Source organism: Malaclemys terrapin, chromosome 9 (genome assembly GCF_027887155.1).
Source record: "Malaclemys terrapin pileata isolate rMalTer1 chromosome 9, rMalTer1.hap1, whole genome shotgun sequence".
Classification (NCBI taxonomy): Eukaryota; Metazoa; Chordata; order Testudines; family Emydidae; genus Malaclemys; species Malaclemys terrapin.
The window spans coordinates 48,396,225-48,411,661 of record NC_071513.1 but is presented as its reverse complement, the minus strand read 5'-3'; the positions used below and the strand labels follow the sequence as shown (position 1 = coordinate 48,411,661).

Genomic DNA, 15,437 nt, shown 5'->3' with positions numbered 1-15,437 from the left:
TTGGGCTATAGGAACAAGGGCAGGTTTGTAGAAATTTTGGTGGTGCCCAGAACACCCAGAACCCTGCCCCCTCCACACACACTTGCCTAAGGAGCTGGGAGGGAGTTTGGGTGCAGGCTCTGGTGTGGGGCAGGGGATTGGGATGCAGGAGAGCTGTAGGCTCTTGGAGAGAGTTTGGGTGCAGGGGTTGTGAGGGTTTGGGCTCAGGGAGGGAGTTTGGTGGGGGAGGGGGTCTGGGGTGCAGGTTCTTGGCTGGGGCAGGAGATTGGTGTGCAGGGTGCAGGTTCTGAGAGGGAGTTTGGGTGCAGAAGGGGTGAGAGGTAATGCTTGGGGGAGAGTTTGGGGGGGGTCTGGGGTGCAGGCTCTGGGAGAGAGTTTGGGAGTGAGAGGGGGTGGGGGAGGGAGTTTGGGGGCCGGAAGGTGTGTGTGCGGAGGGGGTGTGGGTGCAGGCTCTGGAAGTGGATGGGAGGGAGGTTCGGTGCTTACCTGGGGCACCTCCTCCGGCAGCGGCTCCTAGGCGGGGCAGGCCGGGGGTCTCCTTGTGCTGCTGTCCCCAGGCACCACCCCTGCAGCTTCCCATTGGCCACAGGGACATTCGGGGCAGGGGCTGCTATCCCCCCATGGGCTGCAAGGACGTGCCGGCAGCCACGTGGAATGAGCGCACAAGAAGCCGCTCAGCCCCGCTGTTTTAAATTGCCCGGGGGCAGCAAGTGGGGCTGGGAGATGCACGGGGGTGGGGGTGGGGAGGGAAACTTTGCTGGAGCCAGACCCCTTGGCCAGGGGTATTCCTGGTGCCCGGGCACCATGGGCCCAAAGAACTCGCCGCCCATGAACAGGGGGAGTTATGGGCTGTGTTTGTCATTCACATGTATCATTTTAATATGTGTGTTGGGAGGGGTGGTATCCCCCTAGGCTTCAGCCCGGGGCAGGGACTCACCTCTGGGCTCTCTCCCATTTTGCCTTTGTGTTGCCAACTCTTGTGCTCCAAGCTGCTGGAACTGTTATACAGTACAGTACTTCAGTTTTCATTCTTTTAAAGAAAGTTTCTAGCCGTCCCAGTGAGGAAGCAGGTGCACTGTGAAGGCACAGAAATCTTTTATCATGTAAAATACGTCATGAATTTTAAGCCAATCTAATGATTTTTCAGGGCCAGACTCTGATTTTTGAAGACTGGGGACTGACAATACTACTCTTCCCTGGCAAAATCTTCCTGATAAAATCCTAATAGCCACTAACTTAACCTCAAATTCTTCCTTAAGAGTCACCTTTGCTGTTATACCTACAAACCCCAGCCTGTTAAACATAGCTGGACTAGAGACAAGCTGTGATTCTTCCTCCCCAGTTAATGTACCTTGTTTGTTTTCAATGTAACTAAATAAGCGGGGCCAATTCCTCACCAGATTCATTTGCTTATGTTATAGTCTCATTCTTTTTGTCTTTAAATTGTAAGCAATTCAGGGTAGGGATTGTCTCTTTTCTCTGTTGTACAGTGCTCAGCACAATGGGGCCCTAGTTCCAATTTGGGAGTTTGCACTACCATTATTATTAGAAAGTATTTTTATATTATAGTGCTTCAATCCTGTCCTGGCTAAGGATAAACCATGTGGCCATTGGTTCCTCTGCCTCTGGATGTTGTGCAGATGGACCTCAACAGATCTGCAGTAGTTATTGATGGGCCCAGTGTGGCTGCTCCCAGAGTGGTGGAACTGGGGGGGGCGGTCTAGCCCCCACCCCTGCAATAGTCACACAATAAACTCATACCTGGGAGGGGAGGTAAGAGTGGGAGCCAGAGAGGCTGGAGTGGCTACCATGGGTTGGGGGTTAGGCCAGAGAGTGGGACCTGCAGGGGCTGGAGTAGGCAGGGACCCCTGGGAGCCTCCTTCCCAGCCTAGAAACACTGCATTTCCTGGCTGAGTCTTAGTACCACCCCTCAATCCACCACATTTACAGGGAGCTTCTGCCCCACTCCCAGGCTGCTCTCTGGGAATTATATTGCACAGTCTGCTGATGTGTTTGCATTCTAGTGTTCAATTCAGAGATGACACGGCAGTTTAAACTGGCTAAAATGAGAAGGATTTGCTGATTAAGAGGCATTTTTCCACAAATACACAATTACCTGAGCTACATAAACCTGTTCGGAGTACTGTCATTGATGTAGAATCTTTATATCAAATTGAATTTCAATAATTTATGTATTTTCTGGAGCTTAAAATAGTAAGAGATCAACTATGTTGCTGAGAAGTTTTATAAAAAATAGCCATTTTATTTTTGTGGGACCTACACAAAAACAGTGTGCTCTCCCTATGAGGACTATGCTAGCGAGTAAAGTGTACAAGATTGATCCAAGTTACTCATCTGCTGTGGTGATGTTATATGGGAAAAATCTGTGTTTTCCAGTTTAAATGGCAGGTGTTTGTTTTTGCACCACTTAAATGTAATATGAAAAGTATTAATTTTTTTTGTTTTGTTTTTTTTGGGAATTAGATTTGCAGTGAATCCTCCAAGAAATGGCCACACAACTCAGACCAGTAAGTTCAAAGGAAATATTTTTTTCTCATCTCCGTTCTGGAAAACTGGTACCCTGCAATGGGATCCCTGTCTAAAGACACAGCACTTAGAATCCATTGAACAATCATCTGCCTTGGGCAGTTTCACTGGGATAATTTTCCCCTTGAACTCTGTAGAAGATTTGCTGAGGTGAGTTTTTGTGTAGTAACAATAGAAGCAAATCTATTTGCAACCAGGACAGAGGGTTCTCTGTACAAAGCTCTTCTGCAAAGCCTCAGTTGCTCACTCTGTGCTGGTGCTGAGCAGATAGGTCACTGGTCTTATTTCAGGCAGGTGAGTACTCAGACCAGAGTGCCTGATATTGACTCTGACCAATGTCTTCATAGAAGAAAGGCTAAGGATTAATTAAAAGGGTAAGCTGTATCTGCTTGGCTGCCTTCCTGGTTTTGGACCCATTAGTCCTGCTCCAAGCTTTGTGTGAGAACTAGTTTCACCTGTTCCTTTCCATCACTGAGAATGAAACTCTATTGGAATAAACTACAGCAAGCTAAGTTTGTGGGAGGGTTACAGCTATATATGAAGGAAACCGCTGGAGACTAGGAGCTACTGACAGCCAGAGTGGACTTTGTTCTCATTGATTTTAAGAGACACTTGGATCTACAACTGCACCTATCATTCATGCTTGTGTTTGTAGATACACTGCCTGCACAATATGAAATACATGTATGTATCAAAGTAGACAAGAATTTTGCAATCTGAGTGCTCTAGAGATTGAGATTTGGTAAATGAGTGAGCAAATGGAATATATAAAGAGTGGGGCTCATTGGCAAAATGGGGGAGGGGGTAGATAGCTGTTTGTTTTATATCTGAGCCAAATTAGTGGCATTACATGGGTTGTGAATCAGTACATAAAGTCAGATAGGATTGTGTAGAACTTGGTTCATCATATTTTTAGGGGTGGCTAAGCTCTTGTTTCTTAGTTCTTGTGGCTAAGAACTGGGAAATTAAACAAAATAAATTAGTCTAATGAAATTTCGCCATATAATCAACCTCCTGGGAAGGTAAATACAGTCAGGATAAACCTAGTGAATGAGACAGGATCTTCTTACAAAGGACATAAGCTGTGCCAGTGAGTTGCTTAATACCTGGATTCAGATTCCTCTGATCAGCCTAATTACTGACTTGTCTAACTGCAGCAGTGGAAAACTTGAATTCTGAACTTCAGCCAAGCAACTGAGATCATCACTCCTGTAAAGTTCAAGCCTGGGTTTACTGAAAGACTTCACAAGTGTGTCTGCTTATTATGATACTTCTCTCCCCTTCTTGCCTCTACAGGCCAGTAAGAAATGCACCGTGATAGGTGGCTCAGGATTCTTAGGCCAACACATGGTGGAGAGGCTGCTGGAGAAAGGCTACACAGTCAATGTGTTTGATATCCAAAAGGGGTTTGAGAATGATAAAGTGCAGTTTTTCCTGGGAGATCTCTGCAGTAAAAAGGTATAGTATGAACAGAGCTGACAAATATAATACTGTGTTAGGAAACAAAAGTGAAATATATAGACTGAGCTTATGATCTCGTAGAGGCACATTCCCCAAGGTAATTGACTCAATTTTTGTGTGAGACATGTAATGTGTTCCTTGAAAGGTGGGAAGGTCAACGCTACAGCAGTATTTTGTGGAAGGGTTGCAGTACGACCTTGTGAAAGGGTGATCAACTATGTCCCCTCTCTGCCAGTGCAGTCCTTCGCTTCTCTTTCACCAGTGGCTAAAAATAATCCCAAGGGGGAACTCTTCTTGAACTCTTTGGAACAGTCCTTGGTTGTTTTAGCTTGTATCTGTACAAGGACAGGGCTTGTACCTGCCTTGCAATGTGGAGACATGCATCACGATGTGTCTTGGAAATAAATTGCTGCATGTGTCTTAGACTCCTCCACAGGCATGATGTACTCCTTACGAGGGTTGCACTATAAAGCTGGGCAGTAACGTTGGGATTTGGGGGTTAAATCCTTGGAAGGGTTCCATGCTGAGCTTTTAACTCCTATCTGAGACGTCCTTGGCCTTCTACCTGCACCTGACTAGCTGGGTGTGGCTAGTTTCCAAGCCTTAGGAAGCTTCTGGATTTTTTTTCCTGGGGGGAAAAACAACAAATGGAGCTTCCTGCCTAGCAATAAGAGGTCTGGAGATGCAAGAGCTGGTCCTATATCTCGACTCTTCAGCTTCATGAAGATGATGTGGCTATTACGTTTCACAAGAAAAATGTGGGCATGTGTGTGTTCATATAACCTATACACTTTCCAAAATGGAAAGTACTCCTGGTGTTTTCACTGGTGCCTTGTCTCATCTGTCCCCCTAGGACCTGTTCCCAGCTCTACAAGGTGTGACAGTGGCTTTTCACTGTGCTTCACCAGCACCTTCCAGTGACAACAGGGATCTGTTTTACAAGGTGAATTTTATGGGGACCAAAACTGTCATTGAAGCCTGCAAAGAAGCTGGGGTTCAGGTAAGAGTAGAACAGTGTATGGGGGGACATGAGATGCTGAAGTCCTGATATAAGGATATAGAGCAATAGCGGCATTAAAGAAATGTGAACTTAATGACTCCAATAGTAACTATAAGACAACTGCACCATTTTCCCCTTGGTCTTTCCAACATCACAGGAGCTTTTTATTTCAATTTCTGCATATTGAAATCCTTGAGCACTGGATGAATAAGAGAATTTATTTTTTGGTGGAGGGAAGGTTGCTTATGAAATACACCCATTGTACAGTCTCCGGGTGGAAATACAGAATTACTAAAACAATACACAAATGATGAATGTCAAGTATGGACTCCCACCCCACAATTGCTTGCTTTCTATAATAGGCTGCTGGGAGGAAAATGGGCCATGTGTTTACCTTCAGGCTTCAGATTGGGATTCGTCAGAACAAGGAGTACATCTGAGTCCAGAACTTCAGGCAGAAAATAATGTCTCTTTTAAACTGTAAAAGATTAAAAAGTCGTGTTTCAGAGGGTAATTTGGTTGATGGTATTTCTGATCATCTATATATCTTTGACTTCCCATTTCAAATCTGCTGGGCCATATCATATTCCAACAAATGTAGCATAAAAATATTTTTAAGATACTTTCAAGACTAGCAAATACCTCTTACTCTGAATACCAATGTATGCTTTTTAACAGCCGTGTTAGTCTGTATCCGCAAAAAGAAGAACAGGAGTACTTGTGGCACCTTAGAGACTAACAAATTTATTAGAGCATAAGCTTTCGTGGACTACAGCCCACTTCTTCGGATGCATATAGAATGGAACATATATTGAGGAGATATATATACACACATACAGAGAGCATAAACAGGTGGGAGTTGTCTTACCAACTCTGAGAGGCCAATTAATTAAGAGGCAAAAAAAAAAACTTTTGAAGTGATAATCAAGCTAGCCGAGTACAGACAGTTTGATAATAAGTGTGAGAGTACTTACAAGGGGAGATAGTCAATGTTTGTAATGGCTCAGCCATTCCCAGTCCTTATTCAAACCGGAGTTGATTGTGTCTAGTTTGCATATCAATTCTAGCTCAGCAGTCTCTCTTTGGAGTCTGTTTTTGAAGTTTTTCTGTTGTAATATAGCCACCCGCAGGTCTGTCACTGAATGACCAGACAGGTTAAAGTGTTCTCCCACTGGTTTTTGAGTATTTTGATTCCTGATGTCAGATTTGTGTCCATTAATTCTTTTGCGGAGAGACTGTCCGGTTTGGCCAATGTACATGGCAGAGGGGCATTGCTGGCACATGATGGCATATATCACATTGGTAGATGTGCAGGTGAACGAGCCCCTGACGGTATGGCTGATGTGATTAGGTCCTATGATGATGTCACTTGAATAGATATGTGGACAGAGTTGGCATCGGGGTTTGTTACAAGGATAGGTTCCTGGGTTAGTGGTTTTGTTCAGTGATGTGTGGAGCAAATACTCACCAGCAACCACACATCACTGAACAAAACCACTAACCCAGGAACCTATCCTTGTAACAAACCCCGATGCCAACTCTGTCCACATATCTATTCAAGTGACATCATCATAGGACCTAATCACATCAGCCATACCGTCAGGGGCTCGTTCACCTGCACATCTACCAATGTGATATATGCCATCATGTGCCAGCAATGCCCCTCTGCCATGTACATTGGCCAAACCGGACAGTCTCTCCGCAAAAGAATTAATGGACACAAATCTGACATCAGGAATCAAAATACTCAAAAACCAGTGGGAGAACACTTTAACCTGTCTGGTCATTCAGTGACAGACCTGCGGGTGGCTATATTACAACAGAAAAACTTCAAAAACAGACTCCAAAGAGAGACTGCTGAGCTAGAATTGATATGCAAACTAGACACAATCAACTTCGGTTTGAATAAGGACTGGGAATGGCTGAGCCATTACAAACATTGACTCTATCTCCCCTTGTAAGTATTCTCACACTTATTATCAAACTGTCTGTACTGGGCTAGCTTGATTATCACTTCAAAAGTTTTTTTTCCTCTTAATTAATTGGCCTCTCAGAGTTGGTAAGACAACTCCCACCTGTTTATGCTCTCTGTATGTGTGTATATATATCTCCTCAATATATGTTCCATTCTATATGCATCCGAAGAAGTGGGCTGTAGTCCACGAAAGCTTATGCTCTAATAAATTTGTTAGTCTCTAAGGTGCCACAAGTACTCCTGTTCTTCTTTTTGCGGATACAGACTAACACGGCTGTTACTCTGAAACCAACATTACAAGTGAAATTAATGCATGCAAAAATTTACAAGCATTTCGTAGAGTCTAAACATTAAATACGTTAGTTTTTTTGAGCAAAACTAACGTACAGGTGAACTGGTCTGGTTTCCAGCTATGAGTTTGTCAGTTCTTAGCTAATGCCTGCAGCATGGGTAAGAGCTGGCCCAATCTGGTCCGCCAGTATGTGCCGTCTAATGGAGATCAGTTATGAATATGGGGTTTTTATAACCTGTAATTTTCAGATCACTTTCAATTAAAGCATCTCTAAAAGAAACTGCTGTATTCTCTGTAGAACTAGCCAAGAAGAGGCTAATATTGTTCCTTCTCATTGACTTTTCATGCAGCCTTTGTAAACAATATATCTTTTGGCTTATCCTCTAACACATTACGTTTCTTCCCTAACCGTTGTCAGAAACTGGTGTTAACCAGTAGTGCCAGTGTAGTCTTTGAGGGCACAGACATCAAGAATGGAACAGAAGACCTCCCTTATGCAAAGAAGCCCATCGACTACTATACAGAGACCAAGATCCTGCAGGAGAAGGTATACAGCACCATGCTGCTAATACTATCACACTCTGTGCTTAAACCAGCATTTCTTCTTTGAGTGATAGTCCCTATGTGGATTCCAAAAGTGGGTGCGCATGCATGCCAGATGCCGGAGCCGAAACTGTTCACAGTAGTGTCCATTGTTCCGCGCATGCCGAGGCTTTAAGAGGTTGCGTGGGTCGATGCCGCTCCATTTCCCTCTTACCGCCACATGGCCAGAGTCGGAACCCCTGTTCCTTGCTGCTCTTAGCTTGATAAGAGAACTGCTTCTGTCCATTGTACATAGTTTTTTCTTCTTAGTTAGTTTTTTTGTAGTGTACTTACTTGTTTATCATTAGTTAGCTGTTTCCCCTGGACTTCTCCCCTCTGGGAACTTTTTGCCCGGCAAGCTGTGTTCAAATATAGTGCTTCGTGTCTGCAGTCCTTTTCTGTGAGCGACGAGCACCAACATTGCCGTGGCGAAGCTCATATTGCTGCCCACTGCTCTATTTGTCGATCGTTTCTGTCACGCATCTGCAAGGCCAGAGAATGTCACCTCCGCAAAAACCTCATGGAAGAGGCAATGCGACGCAACCACGTGTGCTTCCAGGATCTGCTGGAGCGGGGTTCAACACTGGTAGTGAACACCTCTCCAGAACCACCCCACGCAGCACCAGCTGCATAAAAAGCACACTCGTGGGCACAAAAGGTGCTTTCTGATGGCAACTGCCTCCAAGCAGTGTTGCCTCCCTGAGCTGTGCCAGGTCAGGTAAGAAGTTGCTTGCCAACTCAGACACTCCTTCTCCAAAGAAGTCCTGCTCTGAGCACAAATCTAAGACCTGCGCTCCGCTGGCACTGTCACCGGCCACAGTGTCTGGCCTGCCGCTGTCGCCTCTGGCTCTGTTCAGCCTGCCAAGTCCATCCAGACGTACCTGCCCAGTACCATGTACGCCAGGAGCTTGTCTCCCCTTACATCAATGGCTGAGCTTAGTCTGCCATACGGTGTCTCCCCGCCTTGTCCCGGGACCTCTGTCACTATTTGCCTACCATCCCCCGTGGAGCTGCTCCTATTCCAACCTTCTCCACTTTTCTACGCCGGCCCCATCTACTGTTGCTCCTGGACTGTCCTCCCACACCAGCGGTGCCAGTGGTCCTGACGGCTCTGCCCCTACCAGACCTGTCTTCTGAATCTAAGTGGTCTTCCGAACTGAACACCGCATTCTCGCCTGTACGGTCCTACAGCTCGGACCTTCAGTGCCATCCATACCCTCCCGCATACGCCCCACCGGCCAATCCATGGTACCATTACTTCCGAGCACCACCGCTGCCTGGTGACCCATATCCCGGGCCATACTGGGCCATGTGGAAGCCCTACCATGACCATGGCATGCCAGCTCACTCATGACACTGTCCATCCCCAACGCACGTGGCCCCTTCCTCCATCTTTGACGACCCATAGGCTGTCCCTGTTCTGGCGGCACTGGTGTTACTGACAGTGACCTTACCAACCCCAGTCCATACAGGCGCTTCCTCGTCTCCCGATGATGCCATCATCCCTCCTACACTCATCTTCTGCTGACCTACTGCAGTACCAGGACTTATTTCAACATATGAACAACACCCTCAATCTGCCTATCCAAGATGTCCAGGACCCACAGGATCAATTCTTGGACATCCTAGGATCTCCTGGACCCTCGCATATTGCCCTCCCCATTCACAACGCACTCTTACAACCGGCCCAGGCTGGCACACCCCAGCTTCCTGTGCCTCAACACCGAAGCGGATGGAATGCCGCTATTGCATTCCTTCGAAGGGTGTGGACTTTTTCACCTACCCTCTCCGTAATTCGCTGGTGGTCCAACCTGTGACTGAGCATGCCTGCTGACACCTGTGGTCTACATCCCTGATTGGGCTGCCAAGAAGTTGGACCTCATGGGCTGTAAGGTCTGCTCCTCTGCTGGCCTTCAATTCTGCATCGCCATCTTGGCCAAGTATGACTTCCTATCATACTCCAAGCCTGCAGACTTCCAGGCCTTCCTTTCCCCCCAGAGAAGCAACAAGACTTTCAGTGCCAACTGGATGAAGGCAAGTTGGTGGCCAAGGTTGCTGTCCAGGCTGTGGTTGATGCTGCCAATACTGCATCCTGCTTGCTAGCATCCAGGGTCGTTCTTCACTGGGATTTCTGGCTTCAATCCAGTGGCTTCCCAAAAGAGGTCCAAACCACCCTTGAGGACTTCCCCTTTGACAACCATAAGTTGTTCAGCTTCGAGGTGGATGAGTCCCTATACTTCCTCAAGGACTCCTGTGCCACTCTCCAGTCCCTGGGCCTTCTTCTCTCTCTTTTTCCCCCCCCCCTCCCCCCCCCGTTACCAACAACTCTCCTCCTTCCGACCACGTACCAGCCTTACCACCAGCCCTATCCTTTTCGGCACCGCCTGTGCATCCAGCGACTTTGCTACCCTGCCACTGCTTTCTCATCTGTCTCCAACGTTCCTCAAAATGGCCCTTTTGACTCCTTCCCTGAGATCCATTAACCGCCCCACCACCTTCCTGTCACTCCACAGGTGGTTTTCGAGGGTCACCTTGCCCTCTTTGCTCACAACTGGGGCAACATTACCACAGACTGCTGGGTGCTGGACATTAATTGTGGGTACCTGATTGAGTTTATCTCCTTCCCAACTTGCTGCCCATCCCGGGAGCATCCTGCCACATTATCACACTCATCCCTCCTCCAGAAGGAAGCATATGCCTTCCAACTCAAGCGCTGCTGGGGCTTCTGTTCCCCTATTTCCTCTTTTCGAAGGACAGTGGCCTCAGTCCTGTTTTGGACCTCTGCCTTCTGAACAAATTTATTTGCAACTTCCATTTCCTCATGGTTCACCCTCCCCCTCATTATTCCCCCTCTCCCCATGGAGCTTGGTTCACAGTATGAAGGCATCCTTTATTTATATTTCCATATCGACATCCACCCTGCTCATCGCAAGTTCCTCTGCTTCACAGTCAAACACTCTTATTATCAGTTCTGGGCCCTCCCCTTTGGGATTGCTAACACCCCCCGCATCTTCACAAAGGTCTTTGCCCTTGTGTTAGCACCGCCTGGGCCATTCTGTGTTCCCATGCTTAAATGATTGGCTCTTCATGGTATCATCCCAAGCCCATCTCCTCACCACTATTCAAACTCTGCGTGCCCTCCTTGGCGCCCAAGGGGTTTTCATCAATGAGGAAAAGTCTATCTTCACCGCTACCCATTCCCTCACCTTTATAGGCGCTCGTAGCGGCCTGGGCTTACCTTCCCTCAGAATGCTTCCCCACTCTCATCACCCTCCTTGTATAGCTCTGCTGACACCTGTGTACACACATCCGTCTTGCCTCTCCCTTCTGGGTCATATGGCATCCTGCACCTCCGTTACCCCATACACCCATCTCCATTTGTGCTGCCTCCAACTGTGGCTCCATCCATCTACAACCTGCAGTCCAACCACCTCAACAAAATGGGTCCTCATTCCTCCACCAGTTCTCACCTCTCACCTGGTGGCACAATCCAGCCACAGTTTTGACTGGCGTTCCCTTCGCACCTCCCACACCCCACCTTACCCTCACGACAGATGCTTTGCTCATTGGCTGGGGTGCTCATCTAGACGACCATGTGGCTCAGGGCCTCTGGTCACTCAAGGAAGCACGGATGCATCTCGGCATCGTAGAGCTGCAAGCTGTTTGCCTTTCCTGCCGGGCCTTCCTGCCTCTCCTTCGATCCCGCTATGTACAACTGCTGTTGGACAACATGACAGCTGTTGTTACATCAACAAGCAGGGTGGAGCCCAATCCCCCTCTCTCTACTGAGGCCATCCTCCTGTGGAACTGGTGCCTCCAGTACGACGACATGTTGCAGGCAGTACATCTTCCTGGAACCAGCAACTCCGTGGCAGACCTGCTCAGCCATTCCTTCCATGCCAATCACAAGTGGGAACTTTACAACTCCGGTCCCTTTTCCACCTGTGGGGCATGCTGACTTGGGACCTCTTTGCCATGCCAGAAAACCACAAACTTCCTCTCTTTTTGCTCCACAGGTGCTCTTGGCCCAGGCTTCTAGGGCAACACTCTCCTCGTTCCCTGTACCCCCAGTCTATGCTATGCTTTCCTCCCTGTTTCCTTACTTCCCCAAGTCCTCCGCAAAGTATGGTGAAATTGTGCAACTCTTCTCAGAGCCCCCTCCTCGCCCCGCCGGTATTGGTACATGGCTCTCCTCCACCTCTCTGACCCCTAGATACGTCTTCTGGACGTCCTGAATCTCCTCACACAACATGGCTGACTACACCACCCCATCCTGGGTCCTTTCCACTTCATGGCCTGGTATTTGATGGGGCTCATGCGTAGACAACGCATGTTCCTCTCCTGTTCGTGGCATCCTTTCCCAGAGTTGCCACCCATCTACTAGGGCATGTTACCAAGCCAAAGGGTGCCGTTTTGTTGCCTGGCTCCCCTTGGACTATCTCCGTTCCTGCCATTCTGGACTACCTCCTTCACCTCTAGCAGTCAGGCCTCACCCACTCTTCTGTCTGCATCCACCTGGCGGTGCTTAGTGCGTCGATTTCTCCATCTTCACCCACCCGACTACCTCCTCCTTTTTTCATAGCTTTCTCAACGCCTTCCCCGCCATATGAAAGCCTACTCCTCTCTGGGACCTTAACCTCATCCTCTTGGCCCTCACCAAACCACCATCTGAGCCGCTTGCTACATGCTCCCTCGCCTAGATCTCTCCATGAAGGTGATCTTCTTGGTGACCATCACCTCTCTAAGGTAAGTTAGTGAACCTAGCATCCATGATGGCAGGACCCCCCTTTACTGTTTTGCAGAAGGACAAGGTCTCCCTTTGTCTCCATCCCAAATTCCTCCCTTAAGTTTCCTTCCCATTTCACTTCAATCAATCTGTGCACCTCCCCACCTTCTACTCTAAACTGCAGGCCTCTCCCCAGGAATGCATTTTCATACCCTGGATGTCTGCCATGAATTGGCCTTTTACTTCCAGCATACCCAGTGCTTTTCAGGCCTCCCCACTGGCTTTTTATCACTATTGCGGAATGTTGTTGCAGCCATGCCCTTTCGTTGCAACGCCTCTTGTTGCATCATGGACCACTACATGCTTTCCCATATTTCTCTTCCCTCCCTCCCCCCCGGGAGTCATGGCCCAGTCCACACGGGCTCACACTGCTACATCCACCTTCCTGGCGGATGTCCCATGGCATGACATCTGTCGGGCTGCCACCTGTGCCTCGGTCTACACCTTATCCGCTCATTATGCCATCGCCTCTGCCACATCAACGAATGCTGCAGTGGACCATGCTGTTCTTCGTATTATCTCTTCTTCCAAGCCCTCGCAGCCGCCTTCTACCTGTGCACTACTCACTACTCTCCCACATAGGGACCACCACTCGAAGAAGAGGAGGTTACTTACTGTAACTGGAGGTTCTTCAAGATGTGTGGTCCCTATCTGGATTCCAGTCTGCTCTCTTTTCCCTCTACTCCAGGCTGCTTTGTTGCCAGGAAGAGGGAACTGGAGCAGTGTTGACCTGCCCAGCTTCTTAAAGCCTCAGATACGGTGGTCAGCGGACACTACTATGAACAATTTCATAGTACATGGTGAGCATGCACATCCACATTTAGAATCCAAATAGAGACCGCACATTGTGAAGAGCCTCCAATTACAGTAAGTAACCTCCTCTTCCCAAAGTAGGGCATGTCTTGTGCAGTGGGGGCAGACAACTAGCCATGGGGTGGACAGACTTCTTAGTTTTTCAGAGTCTCAGCTTTCATTTAAAAAACAAGATCTCTCTAGCTCTTATGGTTGCAAAGAAAACCTTCAAAATGTGACCCAAGTATAACTGATGCAGCAAAGTTTGCCTGAGTTCTCAGAGCCTGAAAGGATAGCTCTAAGATATAAAATGTACCATTCATTTCATCAGAGCTGCTGTTCTTCTTTAGGTGCTTGCTCATGTCGATTCCATTCTAGATGTGTGTGCACCCCTGTGCGCAGTTATCGGAGACTTTTGCCTTAGCAGTATCCAGAGGGCTGGCTGTAGTGCACCCTTGAGTGCTGCGCTCCTACGTTGTTCTATCAGGCACCACCAGCCCTACGCCCTCTCAGTTGCTTCTTACCAACCATGGTGGTTAGTAGGAGTGCTTCTTTCCCTTACTTTGCAGGTGGTCAGCGTTTTTTTTCCCTACTTGATCTTTGTGCTATAGCTGTAAATAGTTTGTTTATAGTAGTTTCTATATAGAGTTATATAGTAAATAGGCAGTTAGGGTCCCGGCAGGGACTTTGCCCCACGCGGGACATGCCTCGGTCTCCAGGTTTTAAACCCTGCTTTGACTGCAACAGGCCTATGCCTGTTAGTGACCCGCAAAGCAACTGTTTGAAGTGTCTAGTGGAATCCCACATAAAAGAGAAGTGTTGCATCTGGAAGTCCTTTCATCCCAGGACACAAAGAACACAACATTCGTTTGATGGCCCTCCTCATGAAGGCTGCTCTTCGCCCAGCCTCAGAGCCAGCACGGCTGGTCGCAGTGTGACATTACACTCCATATTCTTTATGGAAATATGCTTATGATATGGATATGGCATAACTGAGATACACTTTATGGAAGATGGCTCATGTAAGATCACTAGAAAGGTTGATTTATTGAATGTGATTATCCAGTGTGTATGCCTGTATCATTTCTGTAACTGAAGTTAGGAATATTGACCAAGTATCTGTATTTCAATTGTGCTACTTTGGGTGTCACCCACAGTCCTTCAGGTATAACAATGAAAAACCAGACCGGGCTCATGGCTCATCAGCAAAGACAATAATGGACTGTGAAAGAGCTTAGTCTTCCTGTCGACCCTCCAGGCAGCCTGCGAGTAATGGCTGCTACAACTCTGCAGAGACATGGGTCTGAGTCACCTGGTACTGGACCCCCTCCCCCCCCCCTTGGAATGCCAGTGTGTTGCCACTGGAAGACAAAGGGTTCCTGCCATACACAAAAGCTATATAAGGCAGGGCAGAGACATCATCGTGGTTCTCTTCCTCCCTGCCCAAAGAGACACTGGGAAACACTTGAAAAGAAGAACTGAACTGAGGGGAGAAGAATTGAGCCCAGGCTCGAAGGTTGTGTAGACTGTGAGTAATAATACCTGAAGTTTCAAGCTGCAGGCCAATGCAGCAGGCTTTCAAGAATCTCTGTAATCTGCCTGAAACAACTTTTAGGGTGAGAAATTACGATTTGTAGCCAATTTCTTTAGTGAATCAAGCTCAGTTTGCGTTTTTGTTTTATTTGCTTAGTAATCTGCTTTATTTTGCTATCCCTTTAACCACTTAATCTGCCTTTTAGAGTTAATAAATTTGTTTTGTTTATTATTAAACCCAGTTTGTGCAATTTCTAACTGGGGGGGGGGGGGGAAGAAGGTATTCATATCTCTCTTCACATTGAGGAAGAGGGTGAATTTTTGAGTTTGTGTTGTGCAGACAGTGCAAGACAGTATTATTTTGGGTTTATTCCCCAAAAGGGGTGTGAATGTGACTTCAGAGCTGACTTCAGTCTGTGTCTGCAGCTGGGTGTGGCCCTACCTCTGTGTGTGTGTGTGTGTGTGTGTG

The 15,437-nt window shown here is 47.5% G+C and overlaps 1 protein-coding gene across 4 annotated transcripts in view; it reads left to right on the top strand.

Moving 5' to 3' along the window:
• NSDHL (NAD(P) dependent steroid dehydrogenase-like) overlaps window positions 1-15,437 on the top strand; it is a 42,658-nt gene that overhangs the window by 8,772 nt on the left and 18,449 nt on the right. For all 4 annotated transcript variants that reach the window (XM_054039058.1, XM_054039056.1, XM_054039055.1 and 1 more), the window contains exons 2-5: window positions 2,485-2,528; window positions 3,844-4,005; window positions 4,862-5,008; window positions 7,694-7,822. In XM_054039058.1, coding sequence (XP_053895033.1) covers window positions 2,508-2,528; window positions 3,844-4,005; window positions 4,862-5,008; window positions 7,694-7,822 — 459 coding nt within the window. In that variant the 5' untranslated portion in view covers window positions 2,485-2,507. The remainder of the gene's footprint in view (window positions 1-2,484; window positions 2,529-3,843; window positions 4,006-4,861; window positions 5,009-7,693; window positions 7,823-15,437) is intronic.